The sequence below is a fragment of the Entelurus aequoreus genome, linkage group LG03 (assembly GCF_033978785.1).
Source record: "Entelurus aequoreus isolate RoL-2023_Sb linkage group LG03, RoL_Eaeq_v1.1, whole genome shotgun sequence".
In the NCBI taxonomy this organism is placed as follows: domain Eukaryota; kingdom Metazoa; phylum Chordata; class Actinopteri; order Syngnathiformes; family Syngnathidae; genus Entelurus; species Entelurus aequoreus.
Window position 1 is genome coordinate 18,881,624 of NC_084733.1, and position 20,259 is coordinate 18,901,882.

The 20,259-nt window shown below is 37.5% G+C and overlaps 1 protein-coding gene across 1 annotated transcript in view; it reads right to left on the bottom strand.

Moving 5' to 3' along the window:
* The window catches only part of LOC133645586 (transcription factor E2F2-like), a 29,852-nt gene extending 12,057 nt beyond the window's left edge, over positions 1 to 17,795 (bottom strand). Inside the window, exon 1 of the mRNA XM_062040428.1 lies at positions 17,239 to 17,795. Within this exon, the coding sequence (XP_061896412.1) occupies positions 17,239 to 17,490 (252 nt within the window). The 5' untranslated portion in view covers positions 17,491 to 17,795. The remainder of the gene's footprint in view (positions 1 to 17,238) is intronic.
* Positions 17,796 to 20,259: the final 2,464 nt, after the last annotated feature.

Here is a 20,259-nt window from a genome sequence, read left to right on the forward strand (position 1 = left end):
GTGAATTAGGGCTGGATGATTATGGCAAAACAAATAATTACGATTATTTTGAATGATATTGTAATCACGATGAATTACAGGATTAATTATGAATTTGACAACATGAGTATTTATTGCACCACCAAAACTCAACTTGAAAAATGTTTAGTTTTTTTTAATCTGGCTATAAATAAGTAACAAATAAACCACAACAATTAAAATAATAATAGCAACAAGAATACATTCAAATCACAATAGCAATAAAAAGAACAATACAATTCGGTTGTTCTAGTTTGTTTTTAATTCAGTTTTACTTTTACACATATTTTTACCACCATACATAAATAAAATGTAATACATTGTTTGTTGATTATATGCAAAAATCCTCACATTTATTGGTGTAAGACACATCTTTGGACAATTCTGACCAGTATTTTAGGTTTAAAGCCTAATAATTGTGTAAATGTATCAATAAGTACTTTAAGTACATTATGCTAGTGTATGTTACATTTTTTGAAACCTTTATTTTGTTAGCGCAGTCAGACCGGATGTGGCGCACCATGCTATTATTGTGAAAAGGGGAAGTGTGTTGTGCTGTTGTTCTCAGCTTGACGAGTAAAGAGGCACTTGAGGCTGTACAAAAAAAAAATATATAATAATAAAATAAAAAGCAAGCCTCTCAAGTCACTGGTTGTAGATTATGTAACATCGATTATGTTGTTACAACAACACAAGTACTGTAGATGAAATGTGTTGCGAGTGTATGGATTGTCCCTGCTAGTTTTAGCTCCGTAGTTTAGTCCATGTTTCAAGTGGCCGTTTCGACATTGTTTAGTTCAGGATGGCGGCGGTTGAATGTGTTGGGGGATAAATGAGCGCTAGTGGACAAATTGTTTTCCTAAATAAATGACAACATTTCAATTATATTTATGTAAATTTACCTGATTTTATTTTGCATTTAAGAGCAGATTCCGTTCTATTGGCCTATTGTGTGACTCTGTCCGTGGTTACATGAACCCAGAAATCATATGCCTTACTTCTTCTATTGAGTTTAGTGATTATTGATTAGGCATACTAGCGTTGTGTCAAATTAAAAGTAGCAACCATGGAAACATCCCAAAGTTGGAGTAGACATGCTCGCTTTTTACTCATTCGCTACTCATCTGTTTCATCGTCACAAGCTCTGGAATTTTCATGCATGTTGCGCAACCCATTAATCGTTTTTCCCCCCGATTATTATATTGTCATAATCGTGAGAAGCTATAATCGAAATTGAAATTAAAATTACATTAATTGTCCAGCCCGAATGTGAACAATACAAGTTCTTAATTTCTCAAATGATACCCGGGCCTCTTTCTTATGTGGATATAGGCATGGGCGATATGGCCCAAAAATAAAATCTCCGATTTTTTTCACAAAAAGTTTGATTCACGATTTTTCTGATTTCCCCCCACCCCCTACTTTTTAAAGAAAACAATGAATATAAATGACAGAGACAATTCAAAACAATTTATTCTTTAAAACTAGTAGTTTGAAATAACACTGCATACACTGCATTTTACTCTTAGCAAACTTCTGATTAGTATAATGTTATTTTTAGACCCGATATAAATTGTACTTTTTATGAAATAATATTCAAATAATTAAATTAAGAGCTTCCCGTGGGAAGCAATACTTCTGCTTGAATAGAATAATTCTGTTAACAAAAATTTAGCATTGCACATTGCATGCAATTAAACAATCTCCAACATTGAGATCTATAAAGTGCAAACTTCTGTCTTGAATAAAATACTTCAGTAAATAAAAATGTAGTATTGTACATTGTATCCAAATAAATAATGTAGTAAAACATAGTGGACTATAGTTTGTTTCAGTAAGTAGATAGATAGTAATTGTGTTTCTTTCTCATTATACATGGCATCGTCATACATACACGGTGTAAATGACTCCAGCCCGTACTTTAGTTGTTGTTGGGTCTTGTAAATAATTGTATTCGCCGCACTCGGCTGGAGGCTTTGGTTTCAGATGCAGCAATAAGTTAGTTGTGCGGATGCCTTTTTGAAACAAATTTTGCACCGTTTCCACGCCTGTTGCCACAAAACGAAAGTACTGACAACACTTTTCTTTTCTTTAGAACAAATCTCTCTTTCTTGTTAGCACTAGCCATGTTTTGCTATGTGAGCCGCTAAGGAAGTAAGGGGACGGCGCAGGCTACGGAAGCTCCTGAGGGGCAAAAAGTATGCCGGAGCTAGAGGAGAAAAAAAATGCATTTTTAAAAATCGTCTGCAACAAAAGACTCAAATATATCCATAAAATCGATATATCGCCCAGGCCTATGTGGATATAAATCAGATACGTATTAAACGTGACTGCAGTCTGAACGATTGGCTCGCTCTCCTCCGACCAATACAGCATTAAAAAGTGATATGCGTCATAATTATTCGTCTAAATAGACAGTCGCAAAATAAATGGTTGACAAATGAGCAGAAAACAGGTGAAAATAATTTTTTCGGAACTTACGTCGATGTTCCATCACTCCTGTCTCCGATTGCTTGCCAACATGCTCTTCAGATGAAACATCAACGCAAATGCCCCACAAACCATTTGGCGAGCGCCAAAGTGCTTTCCCTCTTCCTTCCCAATCTTCTATGAGCAAAAATTTGGTTCAGAAAATATTGACTTTGATTCCACAACATTCCTGAAAATGCCACACAAGCACCAGGGCTGAGACCTACCACAAATCTGTCACCCCTGCAGCATGTGTGACTTCATGATGTCATGTCTGCACGCGGGTCAGATTGCATTCACATTAGACGTTGCATTTTTTGGGGGTAATGTTATCGACTACATCAAAAAATCGGATTTGACAAAAAAATCCAAACTGGTATGGAGCCAGAACACTGCCAGTAAGATTTGCTATCGAAAAAAAACAACTGATATTGTAGGGCAACGAATAAATACAAACATTGAAAAAATACAATAATTTAGGTGGATGTTTTTGATGTCAATATTCATATTTTTGTACACTTTGATTGGTTTTCCAATCAAACAATCAATGTTTATTTATATAACCCTAAATCACAAGTGTCTCAAAGGGCTGCACAAGCAACAACGACATCCTCGGTTCAGATCCCACATCATTGTTATGATCGCTTCTCTTTTTTACGGGTTTGTTTCTTTTTTGACGGTTTCAAACTAAACGCAGTGTTTAAGCGTGAGGGCCGGCCGGGTGCCTGTGGACGTGGCTTATGACAAGTTTACCTGGCAGCAGTTGTACTGGACCTGGGCATGCAAGTAAAACACAGAAGAAGGAGAAAAAAGGAGGACCGAGGGCGTCAATAGTAAGTTAAAAATTACGAAGCAAATGTCGTTTTTTACATTTATCTTGAGTAGGCCTGTATGTCTTGCTGTCGGCATCTTGTATTTGTAAACATGATACAGTGACCTACTTTATTACTTTTTGACTACTTCGTAAAAGACTCTGGTCAATTTAGTTACTTTCTCAATTAGTTTTATATATGCAGTATATTTCAGCTTTAAGAGGTTATTAGTAAAGATGTCCGATAATATCGGCCTGCCGATAAATGCTTTAAAATATCATATCGGAAATTATCGGTATGGTTTTTTTTATTATTGGTATCTGTTTTTTATATTTATTTTTATCAAATCAACATAAAAACACAAGATACACTTACAATTACTGCACCAACCCAAAAAACCTTCCTCCCCCATTTACACTCATTCACACAAAAGGGTTGTTTCTTTCTGTTATTAATATTCTGGTTCCTACATTATATATCAATATATATCAATACAGTCTGCAAAGGATACAGTCCGTAAGCACACATGATTGTGCGTGCTGCTGGTCCACTAATAGTACTAACCTTTAACAGTTAATTTTTTCTCATTTTCATTAATTACTAGTTTCTATGTAACTGTTTTTATATTGTTTTACTTTCTTTTTTATACAAGAAAATGTTTTTAATTTATTTATCTTATTTTATTTTATTAATTTTTTTTAAAAAAGGACCTTATCTTCACCATACCTGGTTGTCCAAATTAGGCATAATAATGTGTTAATTCCACGACTGTATATATCGGTATCGGTAATTAAAGCGTTGGACAATATCGGAATATCGGATATCGGCAAAAAGCCATTATCGGACATCCCTAGTAATGTGTTAATAATTTCACACATAAGTCGCTCCTGAGTATAAGTCGCACCCCCGGCCAAACTATGAAAAAAACTGCGACTTATAGTCCGAAAAAAACGGTACCCAATCTACTGTTACTGTCTGTCACTTTTTCCACACCATAATTGTTCCCCCCAGGTTAATGTAGTCATTTTTCATAGCCAGCAAACCTGTGTGACAGGTTATATGTTGCTATTGAGCATTGCACTTATATTACCCTAAATAAATGCCTGGGGCAGTGAAACAACTAGCTTATGGCTTTGGAACACACCCCAGACTGGAAGCAGCAAAACCCTAAAAGACATCAGATATGGTAAATGCATGGTAAATATAAAAGGTATTTAAAAAGAAAGTTTTTATTTTTATTTTTACTAATTAGCATTTTCATGTTTCAAAATGGCCGACAGACATCTACATGCGTTTCCATGACATGGCTACTACACTGAAAAAGATACTTACAGCTCAGAAAGCATATTTAAAACAGCTGACAATCTCAGCAGGAGGAGGGTATTTAAAACATTTATTAATTTATATTAATTTATTTAAAAGGTATTTAAAAAGAAAGTTTTTATTTTTATTTTTACTAATTAGCATTTTCATGTTTCAAAATGGCCGACAGACATCTACATGCGTTTCCATGACATGGCTACTACACTGAAAAAGATACTTACAGCTCAGAAAGCATATTTAAAACAGCTGACAATCTCAGCAGGAGGAGGGAAAAAAAGTGTTGAGTCGTCTTGTTGGATAGTGAAAGCTGCCATTGTGCGAGCGCGCTAATGTGCGACATGTCCACCTGTTGGTAGGCGACATCTGAAGCTACACAAAATATACAAGTAAGGATGTTTAACCCTGCATTGTAACGGCTTTGGACATACAAGACGAGTTAATGTAAACAAAATGGTGACTGTTAGCTAATCACTAATCATATCTAATCTTATATTAATGTCTAACTAGATCATTAAGAACAAAAAGTGTACAGTAAGCACCACAAAAAAGGCAACTACTAAAAGAAAACATGTAAAGACTGCTTAAAAATGTGCTTAAAACTGCATTATCTGCTTTGCAGGCTAGCTATTATTATGGAGTCACTTTATTATTAAGTCATGGTTTCTGGCACAAAGTACAATACATTTTTAATCTGAGAAAGAAAAAAAAGTTATCTACGGTGGCCGAGAAAGGTCAAAACAATTGCAAACGCCACAACACAAGACCTTTCAGCCACAACAAAAATGCAAAAGCAACAACAAAATAACTTTAGGCCACAACGGAAGTGACAAAGTCTTCCAGGGGCGGTATAGCTCGGTTGGTAGAGCGCCCGTGCCAGCAACTTGAGGGTTCCAGGTTCGATCCCCGCTTCTGCCATCCTAGTCACTGCCGTTGTGTCCTTGGGCAAGACACTTTACCCACCTGCTCCCAGTGCCACCCACACTGGTTTAAATGTAACTTAGATATTGGGTTTCACTATGTAAAGCGCTTTGAGTCACTAGAGAAAAAGCGCTATATAAATATAATTCACTAATTCACTTCACTTCCATTCACACATTTCAAAAAAAAACTTTAAGACCAATGTCTTAGAAAAATAGATCGCTCTTGAATCAACACCCGTAGTTAATACCATGATCAATGTTTGTTACAAAACTAAATGTGGGATATAAATAATACTGGAAGTATAAGTGTTTGTATATAGTATATTATCGGTAAAAATGTTTAACCAACACGTGTACAGGGACGTTTCACAACTGTTTGTCTGTCTTTACTGTGTATATATTTGAACAGTGTTCATGTTGTGTACAAGGTGTATTTATAATATGTTGCGTAAAGGACATTTTTAATAATTTTTTTCAAACGCTTATTGCAAACGCTTACTTACAGTAAGCCATTAATTTGACTTAAGTCATTATTTTGACTTAGTAAGTCATTATTTATGGGGGGGGGGGCACAGGTCAGGTCTCTGCGCTGCTGACCTGTCTCCGGCTGGCACCACTATGGACTGGACTCTCACTATTATGTTAGATCCACTATGGACTGGACTGTCACAATATTATTCTAGACCCACTCGACGTCCAATGCATCCGGTCTCCCCTAAAGGGGGGGGCGGGGGGGTCACCCACATCTGCGGTCCTCTCCAAGGTTTCTCATAGTCATTCACATCGACGTTCCACTGGGTTGTGAGTTTTTCCTTGCCCTTATGTGGGCTCTGAACCGAGGATGTCGTTGTGGCTTGTGCAGCCCTTTGGGACACTTGTGATTTAGGGCTATATAAATAAACATTGATTGATTGATTATTTTGACTTAGTAAATTACTAAGTCAAAATATTGACTTACTAAGTCATAATAATGACATACTTAGTATCTCAGGTAACTAGAACTGTTTTGTGTATTGCTTTTACTTTACGGAAAAAATATCGAGATATATATAGTATATCGACATTCAGCATATGGAGCGGAAAACAACCAAAAATTGTAGGTTTCCTCACGCGACCAAGCCGGCCTACTTCACCACAGTCTGTAGTCTTTTGCGCCCCCAGGCTGTGGCGGCACCGATGAGATGGAGACGTGATGGCGACAGGCCGCGTTACGCTGTTCCTTACACCCACCCACCCCATTCCCCCTGGAGAGACACCACCTTAACGAACACATTTTCTGGGGGAAACGCTGTTTTACTACATCTTGTATTTGAGATTGTTAACAAGGTTAGGCGAAATAAGTGCTCAACTTCAGCCTAAACCAGTGGTTCTTAACCTTGTTGGAGGTACCGAACCCCACCAGTTTCATATGCGCATTCACCGAACCCTTCTTTAGTGAAAAATAAAAAAAAAATATTTTCAAATTCAAGACAAAGTTATATGTTTTTGGTAACACTTTAGTATGGGGAACATATTCTAAGTAACAAAGACTTAATTTAGAGTTATTTGGACACTAGGGGAACATATTCTAAGTAATAAAGACTTAATTTAGAGTTATTTGGTTAGGTTAAGGGTCAGGGTTAGAGGGTTAGGGTTATTATAAGGCCATGCCGAATAAGGCATTAATAATAAGTACTTAATAATGACTAGTTAAGAGCCAATATGTTACTAATTTGCATGTTAATAAGCAACTAATTAATGGTGAATATGTTCCCCATACTAAAGTGTTACCATGTTTTTTTACTGGTGCATAAAATGAACCATGCATGAACATCACCTTGTTCAAACAACAAAACCAACACAAAAACCACAACAAATTACACACCTGCAAACCAGTCAGCTGTTGCCGTATCCGTAATACGCCGATAGGGAGAAGTTTGTATTTACACGATGAGTCGGGTGTGTTTTGCCCTCCGCCGAACCCCTGAGGCCGACTCACCGAACCCCTAAGGTTCGATCAAACCCAGGTTAAGAACCGCTGGCCTAAACCCTTTCGGTCTGTAAAATTGTGAATTTACGAATGTAAAACTGTTTATTTTGTTGAACCACTGACCGAAGAAATAATAAACTAACTAACTAACATTGATCAAAACAGTTTACTTTCACTTACTTTTCCATTCTTGTTCATTGTTGTATTGTGGTTGTTTATGTTGCAGTAACATGGCATAGAGTTGTTGTAGCATGGTGTAAAATTGCTGTGGCTTTTGCAAACATGTTATGGCTGAAAGTTGTTACGTGGCGGAAGTTGCATTTGTCGTGGCTTTAAGTTGTTGTAGCGTGGTGTAAAGTTGCTGTGGCTTTTGCAACGGTGTTGTAGCTTTATGTTGTTGTAGAATGGTGTAAAGTTGCTGTGGATTTTACAATTGTGTTGTGGCGTTTGAATTTGTAGTGGCTTTTTGCAACCGTGTTTTGGCTGAACGTTATTGAGTTGCAGCGTTACTTTGCATTTGTTGTGGCATTACGGTGTTGAGTCACAACGCTACGTGGTCGAGTTGTGGTGTCTGCATTTATTGTGACCATTCTCGGCATCCGTAGAATCCTAACATGTGTATTGCTAGAAGTTAAAAACGACATTCAAAAGTGTGTCACAGTGCCACTGAGCAAACTCCACGCCTCTATCTGCAAGACTAGCAGAATCGCAGCGTTCACGTTCTGCACTGTGACCTCACCCTGCCTGGGAGCTCGGCATCACAAGTTTCCCACCCAGTCGGTCATGCTTGACTGATTGGAGCGGTTGAGTCGTTGTCAGGTGAAAAAATGCACATCAAACCATTCCTGTCTGGCTTGTGTGAGGCTCCGGATTCCAACTAAGCCAAGGGCAAGTTACAGTATGCCTGCAAAGAGTGTCTACTCCTCGGTACACATCACCTGCTTTCCCTACCACACCCTAGTTATAGTAGAAGGAAAACAATGGCTGTCCTGCTGATGAGCAACAGGAGTAGTAGAGTGGATCTGTCATTTAGTGCTTGTTTTTAGCTTTGGTGTGGTTGACTTTTAAAAGACATTCCTTATTGTGAGACAGAGGCGTAAAACATGTATTTTCACTGGTATGGCATTGTGGGATGTGCTTTCGCACAGACAACATCCCACCTCTGTTATGTCCCTGACAATATGACAATTTTTGAGTTGACCTCACCCCCAATCGGTGCCTGTGCTGTTCATTCAGAACAATCAGGAACATGATACATAAGGGACCTATTATAACTGTACTGATGATTCAATTCTGTGGCATCTCTGTAAAAAAATTGTTTTTTCCCCCCTCCAAAAGGGCTGGAATTGTGGGTGTGCTTTTAAGCAGACACCATCTAGCCTCCAAAGCCGGAAAATGGGTGGGTTGACTTTGACTCCCCGTTGCGTGTTGGTGCCGTTCACACAGAACAGGAAAACAGTCAAAAGTCAGAAATAGTCGTCTTTAGAAGACAAATAGGTGCAACTTTGCAGGATTTCTGCTGGAAAGGAGCAGTTTTTTTTACGAGACGGCATAGTGCGATATACTTTCACAGACGCTGTCCCCTTTTCTGATACTACCTCTAAAACAACTCACTCTGTTCATACAGAACACCACCAAGGCAAAAAAAAAACGTTGAAAAAGCAGTTTAACTCTATTGTTACAGCAATCTTGCCATCTTGCTGTGAGTAAACAGCCTATTATTTTCATTGGCATGCTTTCACACATGTGCCATCCCACATCCGAGGCTGGAATATTCGGTGGATGACTTTGGTGCTTTTCACACTAAACCAGAACTTTAGGTCGAATAGCTGCAAGAAATGATCGGCTACTCAGCTGTGTGAAAAGGACTCGGAGTGGTTCAGGGTCAGCTTTGGTCAAAGACTTTATTGCCAAAAAGGTGACTATTTCTCCAAAGAGGAAAAGTTAAATTGACTTATTTGTGTTTTTAACTGTCAAAAAATAAGGTAATTGATTCACGCCATGTTCCTTTTGGCACCTCTATGTTTCAGCTTTATAGCTCATGGGATCGGATGGGGGGGCCTATATTTGCCTTTTTTTAATTAATCAGCAATCTGCAGCCGATCTTTACCGCAGCTGCATGTGCCCCAGTGTTAACATGCTAAAGATTGTACTCGCGTGAAAGATTCCCTCAAAAAGGAATGCACACACAGCAAAACACAACGACAGTGCATTTTCATATTCCTCGTTTATGCAGGAGTTGCATGAATTCCAGGAAGGTACATATCTCGCCACAACACCGAAATCAGTTTACCGTATTTTTCGGAGTATAAGTCGCACCGGAGTATAAGTTGTACCTGCCGAAAATGCATAATAAAGAAGGAAAAAAACATATATAAGTCGCACTGGAGTATAAGTCGCATTTTTGGGGGAAATTTATTTGATAAAACCCAACACCAAGAATAGACATTGGAAAGGCAATTTAAAATAAATAAAGAATAGTGAACAACAGGCTGAATAAGTGTACGTTATATGATGCGTAAATAACCAACTGAGAACATGCCTGGTATGTTAACGTAACATATTATGGTAAGAGTCATTCAAATAACTATAACATATAGAACATGCTATACGTTTACCAAACAATCTGTCACTCCTAATCGCTAAATCCCATGAAATCTTATACGTCTAGTCTCTTACGTGAATGAGTTAAATAATATTATTTGATATTTTACGGTAATGTGTTAATAATTTCACACATAAGTCGCTCCTGAGTATAAGTCGCACCCCCGGCCAAACTATGAAAAAAACTGCGACTTATAGTCCGAAAAATACGGTACTTAGTGCAAGCTACAACGAATGTGTAATCTATTCCACATTGTGAAGCCCCTTCTAAACAAATCAATGTTTATTTATACAGCCCTTAATCACAAATGCCTCAAAGAGCTTCACAAACCACAACAACATCATTCCAAGATACTAATCGTCCCCACGGAAAATAAACTAAGTTTCTAACAAGATAATCTTTAGAAAAATGTGTTATTGTAGTTACTTGCAAAAAAAAAGTTTTCATTTATATAATCTGTCAAATTATAGACCGGTTTCTCTACTTCCACAATTTTCTAAAATCATTGAAAAACTGTTCAATAACAGATTAGAACGTTTCATAAATAAAAATACAATACTCGAAGAGAACCAATATGGATACAGAGCTAATGTTTCAACTTCAATGGCTTTAATTGAAATTACAGAAGAAATTACCAATGCAATAGATAGTAAAAAATGTGCGGCAGCGGTTTTTATGGATCTAACTAAAGCATTTGACACAATTAATCACAATATTTTAATCAAAAAACTAGAACGATATGGCATCAGAGGGTTAGTCTTAAACTGGATAAGAAGTTATCTAACGAACAGGAAACAATATGAAGCTAGGCGAACACACGTCTACAACGCTAAATATATCCTGTGGTGTACCTCAGGGATCAATACTAGGACCTAAATTATTCAATCTCTATATAAAGGACATTTGTAAAGTTACAAAAGATTTAAAGTTAGTATTATTTGCGGATGATACAACAGCGTTTTGTTCAGGAGAGAACACACAGAAGATAATACAAATAATAACAGAAGAAATTAACAAATTAAAAAGATGGTTTGACAAAAACAGACTATCGTTGCATCTCAGTAAAACTAAGATAATGCTATTTGGTAACAGTAGAAGAGAAAGTCAAACACAAATACAAATAGACGGAATAGAAATTGAAAGAGTAAATGAAACCAAATTACTAGGTATAATGATTAATGATAAATTGAACTGGAAATCTCACGTAAAAAATATACAACATAAAGTTGCAAGAAACACGTCAATAATGAATAAAGCAAAACATGTTCTAGACCAAAAATCCCTTCATATTCTCTACTGCTCACTAGTGTTACCATTCTGAGCTACTGTGTAGAAATATGGGGAAATAATTACAAAAGTACACTTCATTCATTAACGGTGATACAAAAAAGATCAGTTAGAATAATACATAATGTCGGATATAGAGAACATACAAACCCTTTATTTATTGAATCAAAAATACTGAAATTCCACGACATAGTGAATTTGCAAACAGCTAAAATTATGCACAAAGCAAACTATAACCTGCTACCCAAGAATATACAACAATTCTTCTCAAAAAAAGAGGAGAAATATAATCTTAGAGGAAAAACTTAATTTAAAACATTTGTTTGCACGTACAACACTTAAGACCTTCAGTATATCAGTATGTGGAATTAAATTATGGAATGGATTAAGCAAAGCAATCAAACAATGTACTAATATGATACACTTCAAGAAACTCTTCAAACTTAAAGTGTTTACAAAGTACAAAGAAGAAGAACCATGACAAACATTCTCAATTTATTTCATCCATCCATTCATTCATTCTTAAAGTAATCTTACTTATCTCATCTTATGAAATATGACTTACTTCACCAATTATTATTATTAAATTCTTACTATTATTTATTTATTTATTTTTATTGTGATTACTTATGGAGTTTATTGTGAAAAAATTGTGAACAGGAAGTGAACAAAAAGTTTTGCAACTGTTATGTAAAGAAAAGGGGTAGGATTAAATAAGCTCTGCTTCTTCCTACTCCTTTTCGAACATGTTGAAAAGAGAAACTGGAAATTGTGATGTATCATGTTGTATGCTTGCATGTTCGAAATAAACTCAAACTCAAAACATCGAATCAAATCTGAGACTCTAAAAATCGGAACGGGATCAGAGACCAACAATGTTGATCGAGACATCCCTAGTTTTTAAATCTGAAAAACGATTTGATTGGAAAACAGTGTCTCAGGGTGGAGTTAAAATTAAAAATGTTAAAACTGCCTGTTAGAGAACTGTGCAAGTTTGTAAAAAAAACAGTCATGTCGGAACACATCAACAATAGTGATAGTAGCTTTATAGCTTATAGCATTTCTCTGATCAAGTGTACCACATTATGAACCCAAGTTTGACATCACCAACTATAGGCCTGGCATGCACATTACGGTCTTTTTCAGTTGTTTTTGCACGTCAATTCTGATCGTCTTGACTCGGTTGTTGTGGTGTAAACGTACCCGACATCCAGTTAGCAACGAAGCCAGCGTCACACCCTGAAGGTGACAGCGTCCCTGGGGGTGCGCGACAGAAGACCGTTTACGGTGGTCATTGCTTATGCGTGCACGACAAGCGCCGCATTTTATGGAGACCGTATGTGATAAACAGTGCCTGCTGTGTCCCTGCCATGCAACTCTATTGTAAGTGGAAGTGAAAGTGAAAACAGTTTTACATTTGTTTTACAAAAGAAAGCCTTGGACTTTGGAAGGAGGTTTTCTTTATACGTGTAAAACATTTACACCACTGTCACCGTGGAAGCACATGGTTTATAACACGGATTGTTTATTTTATTACACTCAGCGTGATTTAAAAGGGGCTTTAATACCACATCAAGTCTTTATGGCATTTTGTCACTTGGAAAAGGGCCATTATTTAGCGCCACTTTGTTCGAAGATCTTTTTGCTCGAAAAGTATGCCCATAAAAACATTCACCAATCATGAATAAGATAACTTAAATGTGGTTCCTGGATGTTCTTGGCATTGTGGCAGACGTGTCACAAGAGGACACTATCTTTGAAGCTAAAGAGGAATTGAACAACGGGCTATTTTGCAAGAGACCAGTGTTCCTTCCCTTACATGAAAAATGTGATGAAGTTGCGATATTTTATTTAAAAAATAATGACAATACCAATTTAAAAAAGGGAAATATATTTGGACAAGCTGTAGAAAATGGATGGATGGATATATAAGAATATCAATAATTATGGGCATCAACCTAAATAAAACACTTATATCGCAATACAGTTTTCAGCAATTTTGCCTCGCCCTAGCTTGTACATATTGTAGATGGCCGTACATACACAGTATTGCTTCATAATATCAAACATCGATGTTCCAAAGTTCTGTGCACTTTCCATGAATTACTTTCTTCCGATTAGTGAAAACATCTCTGCAGTTAAAATGTTAAAGCGCTACCTGTTGCTTTTGGCATACTATTAAATAGAATATTAAAGCAACAACATATTGTTTGTTACACTTTTATTGCCAATAGCCTGCTGGTATTCCACTTCCGACACCAACTGGTGTATATAAATAGCATTGTCACAGCAATATCCCATCGCTTTTTAAAATCCCATCAGGATCGTTGGTGTACATTTCCAGTGATTATCACCAGGTTGGGTCACAGTGTGTGTGTGTGTAGTGAAATGTATACAGAATGCTACACACACACACAGACATCGTAGGAGGGGCAAAGACCATATACTATCAGTATGAAAACATGTCGAGTATATGACGTCTTTATCAGCACTTCTGATGACCACCCAGTAAAGACTATCAAGCTAGTGCAGGGTTGCGGATGTTGTAGTACCACACGTTGGGGAGTACCTGAACGCATCATCCGACTACAGTATTAATGACCGCATGTCCACTTTAGCGTACGATTAGCCAGGCGATTTACGTTACGTACTAATCCTCTTGCGGTAGTTAATAGCCAACGCAGGCCTCATGGCATAGAGTGCGGCGGGGTTAACATGAGATTTGCGGCAGGACCCTAACCCACTGGTGTCACCCGAACTTAACCTTTGCAGCTTTGGCGGCCTGCAATATGACAAACAACAGCTGCTGGGGACGAATGTAGGGATCCAACACTTTGCTGCATTCAAATATGCTAAAGAGCGATCTAATGTAGGTCAATATAAGCTAAACTTAGCTTTGTGTAATTGGGGACACAGCAAATTAGTGTAATATCTATTAACTAGTGATGGGTCCGGCAACACCGATGCATCGGCGCATGCGTCGAGCTCATAGAGCAAAACCATGTGTCGGTGCGCGTACCGCTTTTAGAAAGTCACGTGACCGATCATGAGCTGTTTCGGTCACGTGACCGATACGCGAACTGTGTCGCATTGACGCCTCCTCTGTGCCCTGTGAGCGGGTCTTTTCTACAGCCGGAGGAATATTAACTAAGAAGAGAAATCGTCTAAAATTTAATACGTTGGAAAAACTGTTTTTTTTTTAAATAAAAAATTGTAAAAAAAAAAATTCCCAGTCCACAAGCATCCTCATTCACAACACGTTCTCTTAGATTTCCATGTTAGATACATTATTTATTGACTGTATCTAAAAAAGATATTTTTATTTAAATGAAGATATGAAATAATCCTAAATGAAATACAATGACTTGGTTTATATTATTGTATATACTAGGTCATAACGGCGTGGCGAAGTTGGTAGAGTGGCTGTGCCAGCAATCGGAGTGTTGCTGGTTACTGGGGTTCAATTCCCACCTTCTACCTTCCTAGTCACGTCCGTTGTGTCCTTGGGCAAGACACTTCACCCTTTGCCTCAGATGGCTGCTGGTTAGCGCCTTGCATGGCAGCTCCCGCCATCAGTGTGTGAATGTGTGTGTGAATGGGTAAATGTGGAAATAGTGTCAAAGCGCTTTGAGTACCTTGAAGGTAGAAAAGCGCTATACAAGTATAACCCATTTATTTATTTATTTATAAAATCAGTGTCAGTTGAGTCGGTCCATAGGTTGCCCGTAGGGATTTTTAATGTCCAGCAGATGTCAGTATTTAGTGACACAGTATCAGTACAGTTTTGCAATGTGTCGAAGCGCTTCATGACGCCTCATCAACCCATCACTACAACCCTTGTGTAATGTTCATATTGTTGTTACTCAGCCAGCGTTTGTGAACATTAGTAAACATTGTAACACTTTTATATTAAAATACTGAACAGATGTTTATTGGGATAAGATAAACATCTGTTCAGTATTTTAACATAAAAGTGTTAAAATGTTTATCCCAATAAACATCTGGGGCCGTACTTATCAAGCTTCTTAGAGTGCCATTTTACACTTAAGTCCTGAGAATTTGCGAAATTTAGTCCTACTCTCAAACTTAAGAATAAAAGCTTTTTATCAACGTTCTTAAGTCTAAGAATCACTCCTACTCTCCACGATATTTAAGAGACCTTCAGAGGTGTCTTAAGTGGTTAGGAGTTGCCAGCAGGGGATGGCACTGAGGCGAGAGAGACGTGCGCGAACGTTCAGGGAACGGAACAATGTTTTTTTTTTTTTGATGACGAGCAGCTGATCAAACAGTATCGTTTAGACAGAGCGGATATTATTTTTGTCACAGATTTAATACTTTTCCATTCCTTGTTGATTTCTGCATGTGTCTGCAGTGGGTTAGTATATATAGAGCCACCCACACCAGTTTCAAATTAGTTGCCTAATTAATGAATTGGAAAGAAAATGTTATGACAGTAGCGTATGTGTGTGGCCGTGAGGTGAGTGACGTCAGTGAGTGTGTGGGCGATAGAAGAGAGGGAGCGGTAGCGTGAGTGTTTTGTATTATTTTGCAGTTTATTGTCAAAATATACACTCCCATTGTCCACTTAAATATTTCCAAGATATTTCTTTATTCTTAGACAACGGATTCCCTTCCGTGATTGGTCATTTCTATGGACACAGAAATGACGTCACCTAAAATTACGTTTACGGCACATAGTAATGTCGTAATTCAGCTCTGAGTGTGACACTTAAGATTCAGTCCTACACTTCGCTGAAAGTGTGAGTAAGACGCTTGACAACTAACTTTTAAGTGCAGCTTTCAGCGAAGAATTTATTTACTCTTAAGTCAACTCTTAGCAGACTTCTTAGGAGTAATTCTAAGAAGCTTGATAAGTACGGCCCCTGTTCAGTATTTTAACATAAAAGTGTTCAAATGTTTATCCCAATAAACATCTGTTCAGTATTTTAACATAAAAGTGTTAGATTGTGAGGCATTAAAAGCCACAAAATGCAACGGGTCCATCAGACCCACAAACGCCGGCTGAGTAACAACAATATGAACGTTGCATGGAAAATTTCTCTGCCAGGGATTCTTCTTTCGTGTTTCTGCACCTGCGGTTCCCACAGAAGTTTGCAACATTGTTTGTCACCACTGTCTGCTCTCATTTTCTCGCACATTTGACCCTCTGATGTTCCGTGTACCTACACTGTCCTCCTCCTGTCTAGGCCTGTTGTGTGTGTGTGTGGTACACAGAACATCAATTTCCACACTTCTATTAACCCTGGGTCCAGTGGACCCGGACATCTTATCTTATACGTAATAGAAATGTGTAGGGGGGGGGGGTGTATGGTGTGTGGTCATTAAATATGTATTCTGATATATGTTCTTCACAGAAAATGAGTCTCAGTTTGAAAAATGCATTAATTCTATCATTTTTCTTATAATAAAAAAATGAAACCGCGAACACCACACAAGGGTTATATATATAGTACGTCTTTAGAACGTGCCAAGGGTCAAACAACACACTGCAGGCCCACTACTTTATAAACTTTATACACCAAGTACCACCGTGTTGGCTACTACTAGTTCTTGTCTTTTTGTCACACCAGTTGTTTATGACCTTTGACCTCACATGGCCGTAACACAGGCGGACAGGTGGGTCAGCGGTAAGTCACATCCTTTAAATGAACAACTTTCTGGTGACAGAAAAACACAAAAGTGAATACTTTTGCACAACAATGGACACAAACTAACGTCGCGTTTGCGTCAAAGCCCATTAAAACACGCACAGCAGTGCGTTATTATTATTCCACCCACACAAGCCACACAAAGCGCCGTTGTTCGAGTCCTTACCGGTAGCCGTCCGGTGGTTGATCTGACCGGCTTAGCTTCGGGTCCGTGGGGGGTTAAGTAGAGGCTGTGCGCTCTTTGTTCCACCATGGCGGTGTTGGAGCAGATCTGGCTGAAGTAGCCCATCGGTACCGTGCTCAAGGGCGGACTGGACAGGCCGGTGTTGAAGAAGTCCGCTTTAGCAGGGAAGCTAGCGAGAACCTTCATCTTGGGCTGGCTGGACGCCGGGGAGACGCCTCTGGGCAGCCGCATCATTGTAGCTCCGTCAACAATCGTGTTGGATTTCAAGGCTAAAACGGCTCTAGAGGCGTGAAAGAACTAAATGCATGAGTAAAACATGCAACAAAACACCAAATGGTGACGTCAGTTAGAACAAGCAGTGCAACAAAAAAAAGTGTACAAAAAACTCGCCCTAAAGTGATAAAAACATGGCTTAAAGTGTACACAACTTGCACAAAAAAGACGACCGACGGCGCACAGAGTCCAGCTTCCGGTCTTTTTTTGTGTGTGTGTGTGTGTGTGAAAGAGTCCGGACCAGGCGAGCTCCTCTAGTCTATATCTCCATTCAACAAGGAGAACAACTCAGCGCTTTTTAGCGCCAAACTTCGTCGCGCGAAATTTAGATCTCCCGCGGTTGGAGCTCGAATCTGATTGGCCCGCGGCACGCTCGGCTTGTCAGTATTTACATAAAGCAGTTGAGTAGCCAGGCGAGGAGGGGGCGGGTGTTGGTGTTCTTAAAGATACAGGAGCCCCCTTTTTTTCCCCCACTGAGACCATATTGTTCTTAAAGAAAACATAAGTTTAAGGAACCAAATAATCAAAAATAACTTTAAAAGTAATGAATGTTAGGAATGCCAAACGTTTTTTAATAAAACGGTAACGTACAGATAAATACATATAAAAATGAAAGAAATACTGTAGATAGATAGATAGTACTTTATTGATTCCTTCAGGAGAGTTTCCTTTAGGAAAATTAAAATTCCAGCAGCTCTGTACAAAATTGAGAGCGAATTTAAAAAGTAAAAAGTAAATAATGGGGTATAAATGGAAACAAAATAGAAAAATATTACAATAGAATAAAAATAAAAAGCAACAATGAGAATAAAAATATAACAGTAAAATAAGAATATAACAAGATAAACTAGGCAGTAGTGACCATGTTATGAAAAAGTATTGCACTGTTATTGTTTTGCATCCCTGGTCATCCTAGTACCCCCCCTGCCCCCCAGAGAGGAGTTGTACAGTCCAATGGCGTGTGGGACAAAGGAGTTTTTCAGTCTATTAGTCCTGCACTTGGGATGAAGCAGTCTAGCACTGAACCGGCTCCTCTGGCTACTGATAACGGTATGCAGAGGGTGACTGGCATCATCCAGGATGCTCACTAGTTTTTCCACAGTCCTCTTCTCTGCCACCGTCACCAGTGAGTCCAGTTTTATTCCGATCGTAGAACCGGCCCGCCTGATCGGTTTCTCCAGTCTGGAGCTGTCCTTCTAAGATGTACTGCGCCCCCCAGCACACTACAATGTATTGGAAATATGTGATAGTATGTGTAGTCCCTTAACCTATACATCAAATATGCTATAAAGTAAAATAATGTTCATGAGTGTGCACTGTCCTGAATACAAAAATAAAAATAAACCATGCATGCACATGTATTTACAGTAATATTCCTATCTATTTAAATTCAACATATCTTATTACCATTTGATGGTCGCCCCCCCACCCAACCCCTGTCCTACTTCTTCCCTGCTATTATGCTATTCTAATATTCCCTTCAAATGTCACACACTTAAATGAGCAACATATACAATCATTGAACACAGAAAACATACACTGTAGGACATTGAGTTTATGACTATATATTCGACTTTAATAGTGCCCGTAGTGGTCTTTGGCTTTGTGTGTGGAGAAAAAAAGGTCATCGCACACAAAGGCTATTGTGGACTATATAGGCGAGGGTAGTTTGTGTGTGGTAATTGGATTCATCCAGTAACACTCTTGCTTATTGGCTCAGGGAAGATATTGAAAGACAACAGCCCCTCCCCCCACACCAAGCCTGATGACATGACCCCCTGCCCCCCTCCCCTCCTTCCACTGGTTGGCTGAGACATCCCTTTGAGAGTCTTTTGTAAGCATGAGTTCTATAATCATCAATATTACCTTTTTTTTTTTTACTGTCCATTCTACTTTAACTAGTTATTTAATAAACATCATCATTTTAATACTATGATTTATTTGTTCTTATAGCCGTACAACAAGTCATCACTACTCTAATGTTAAATGTTGTTTGAAATCAAACAACAATGAATAATGATATTATTGGTTAAAGCTTGATACATGTTTATGTCTGTTTATGGTATTTAATAAAACTTGACATTGGTGCAGATGTATGTTTGTGACCGGTGAATAAATGTATTTCCATTTTCCGTTTTATGTAAATGGCTGCAAGTTTGAAGTATCTTCGTTTCACATTGCCATCTTGTGGTATATTTCGGTAGCTGCAGTTTATGTACCTTCTTGTGTTCCTATAGTTTCTTTAAATAACATTCATCCATTTATTTTAAAAACTAAATTAAATAAATTGATGAACGACATTTAGCAATATCCTTACTATAAGTATGCAAATATATTTATAATGCAATAAAATGTATCAGTTTCCCTATAATACCATACTATATTTTATTGTAATTTTTCTTTAAAAAATGCATAAATGTATTAAAATAAATGATAGATAATTTAAAAAAAATCCTTATTCTGATTTGTATTATATATATATATATATATATATATATATATATATATATATATATATATATATATATATATATATATATATATATAATATATATACATATATATGTATATGTACATATATATATATATATATATATATATATATATATATATATATATATATATATATATAATATATACATATATATGTATATGTACATATATATTTATATATATATATATATATATATATATATATATATATATATATATATATATATATATACATAT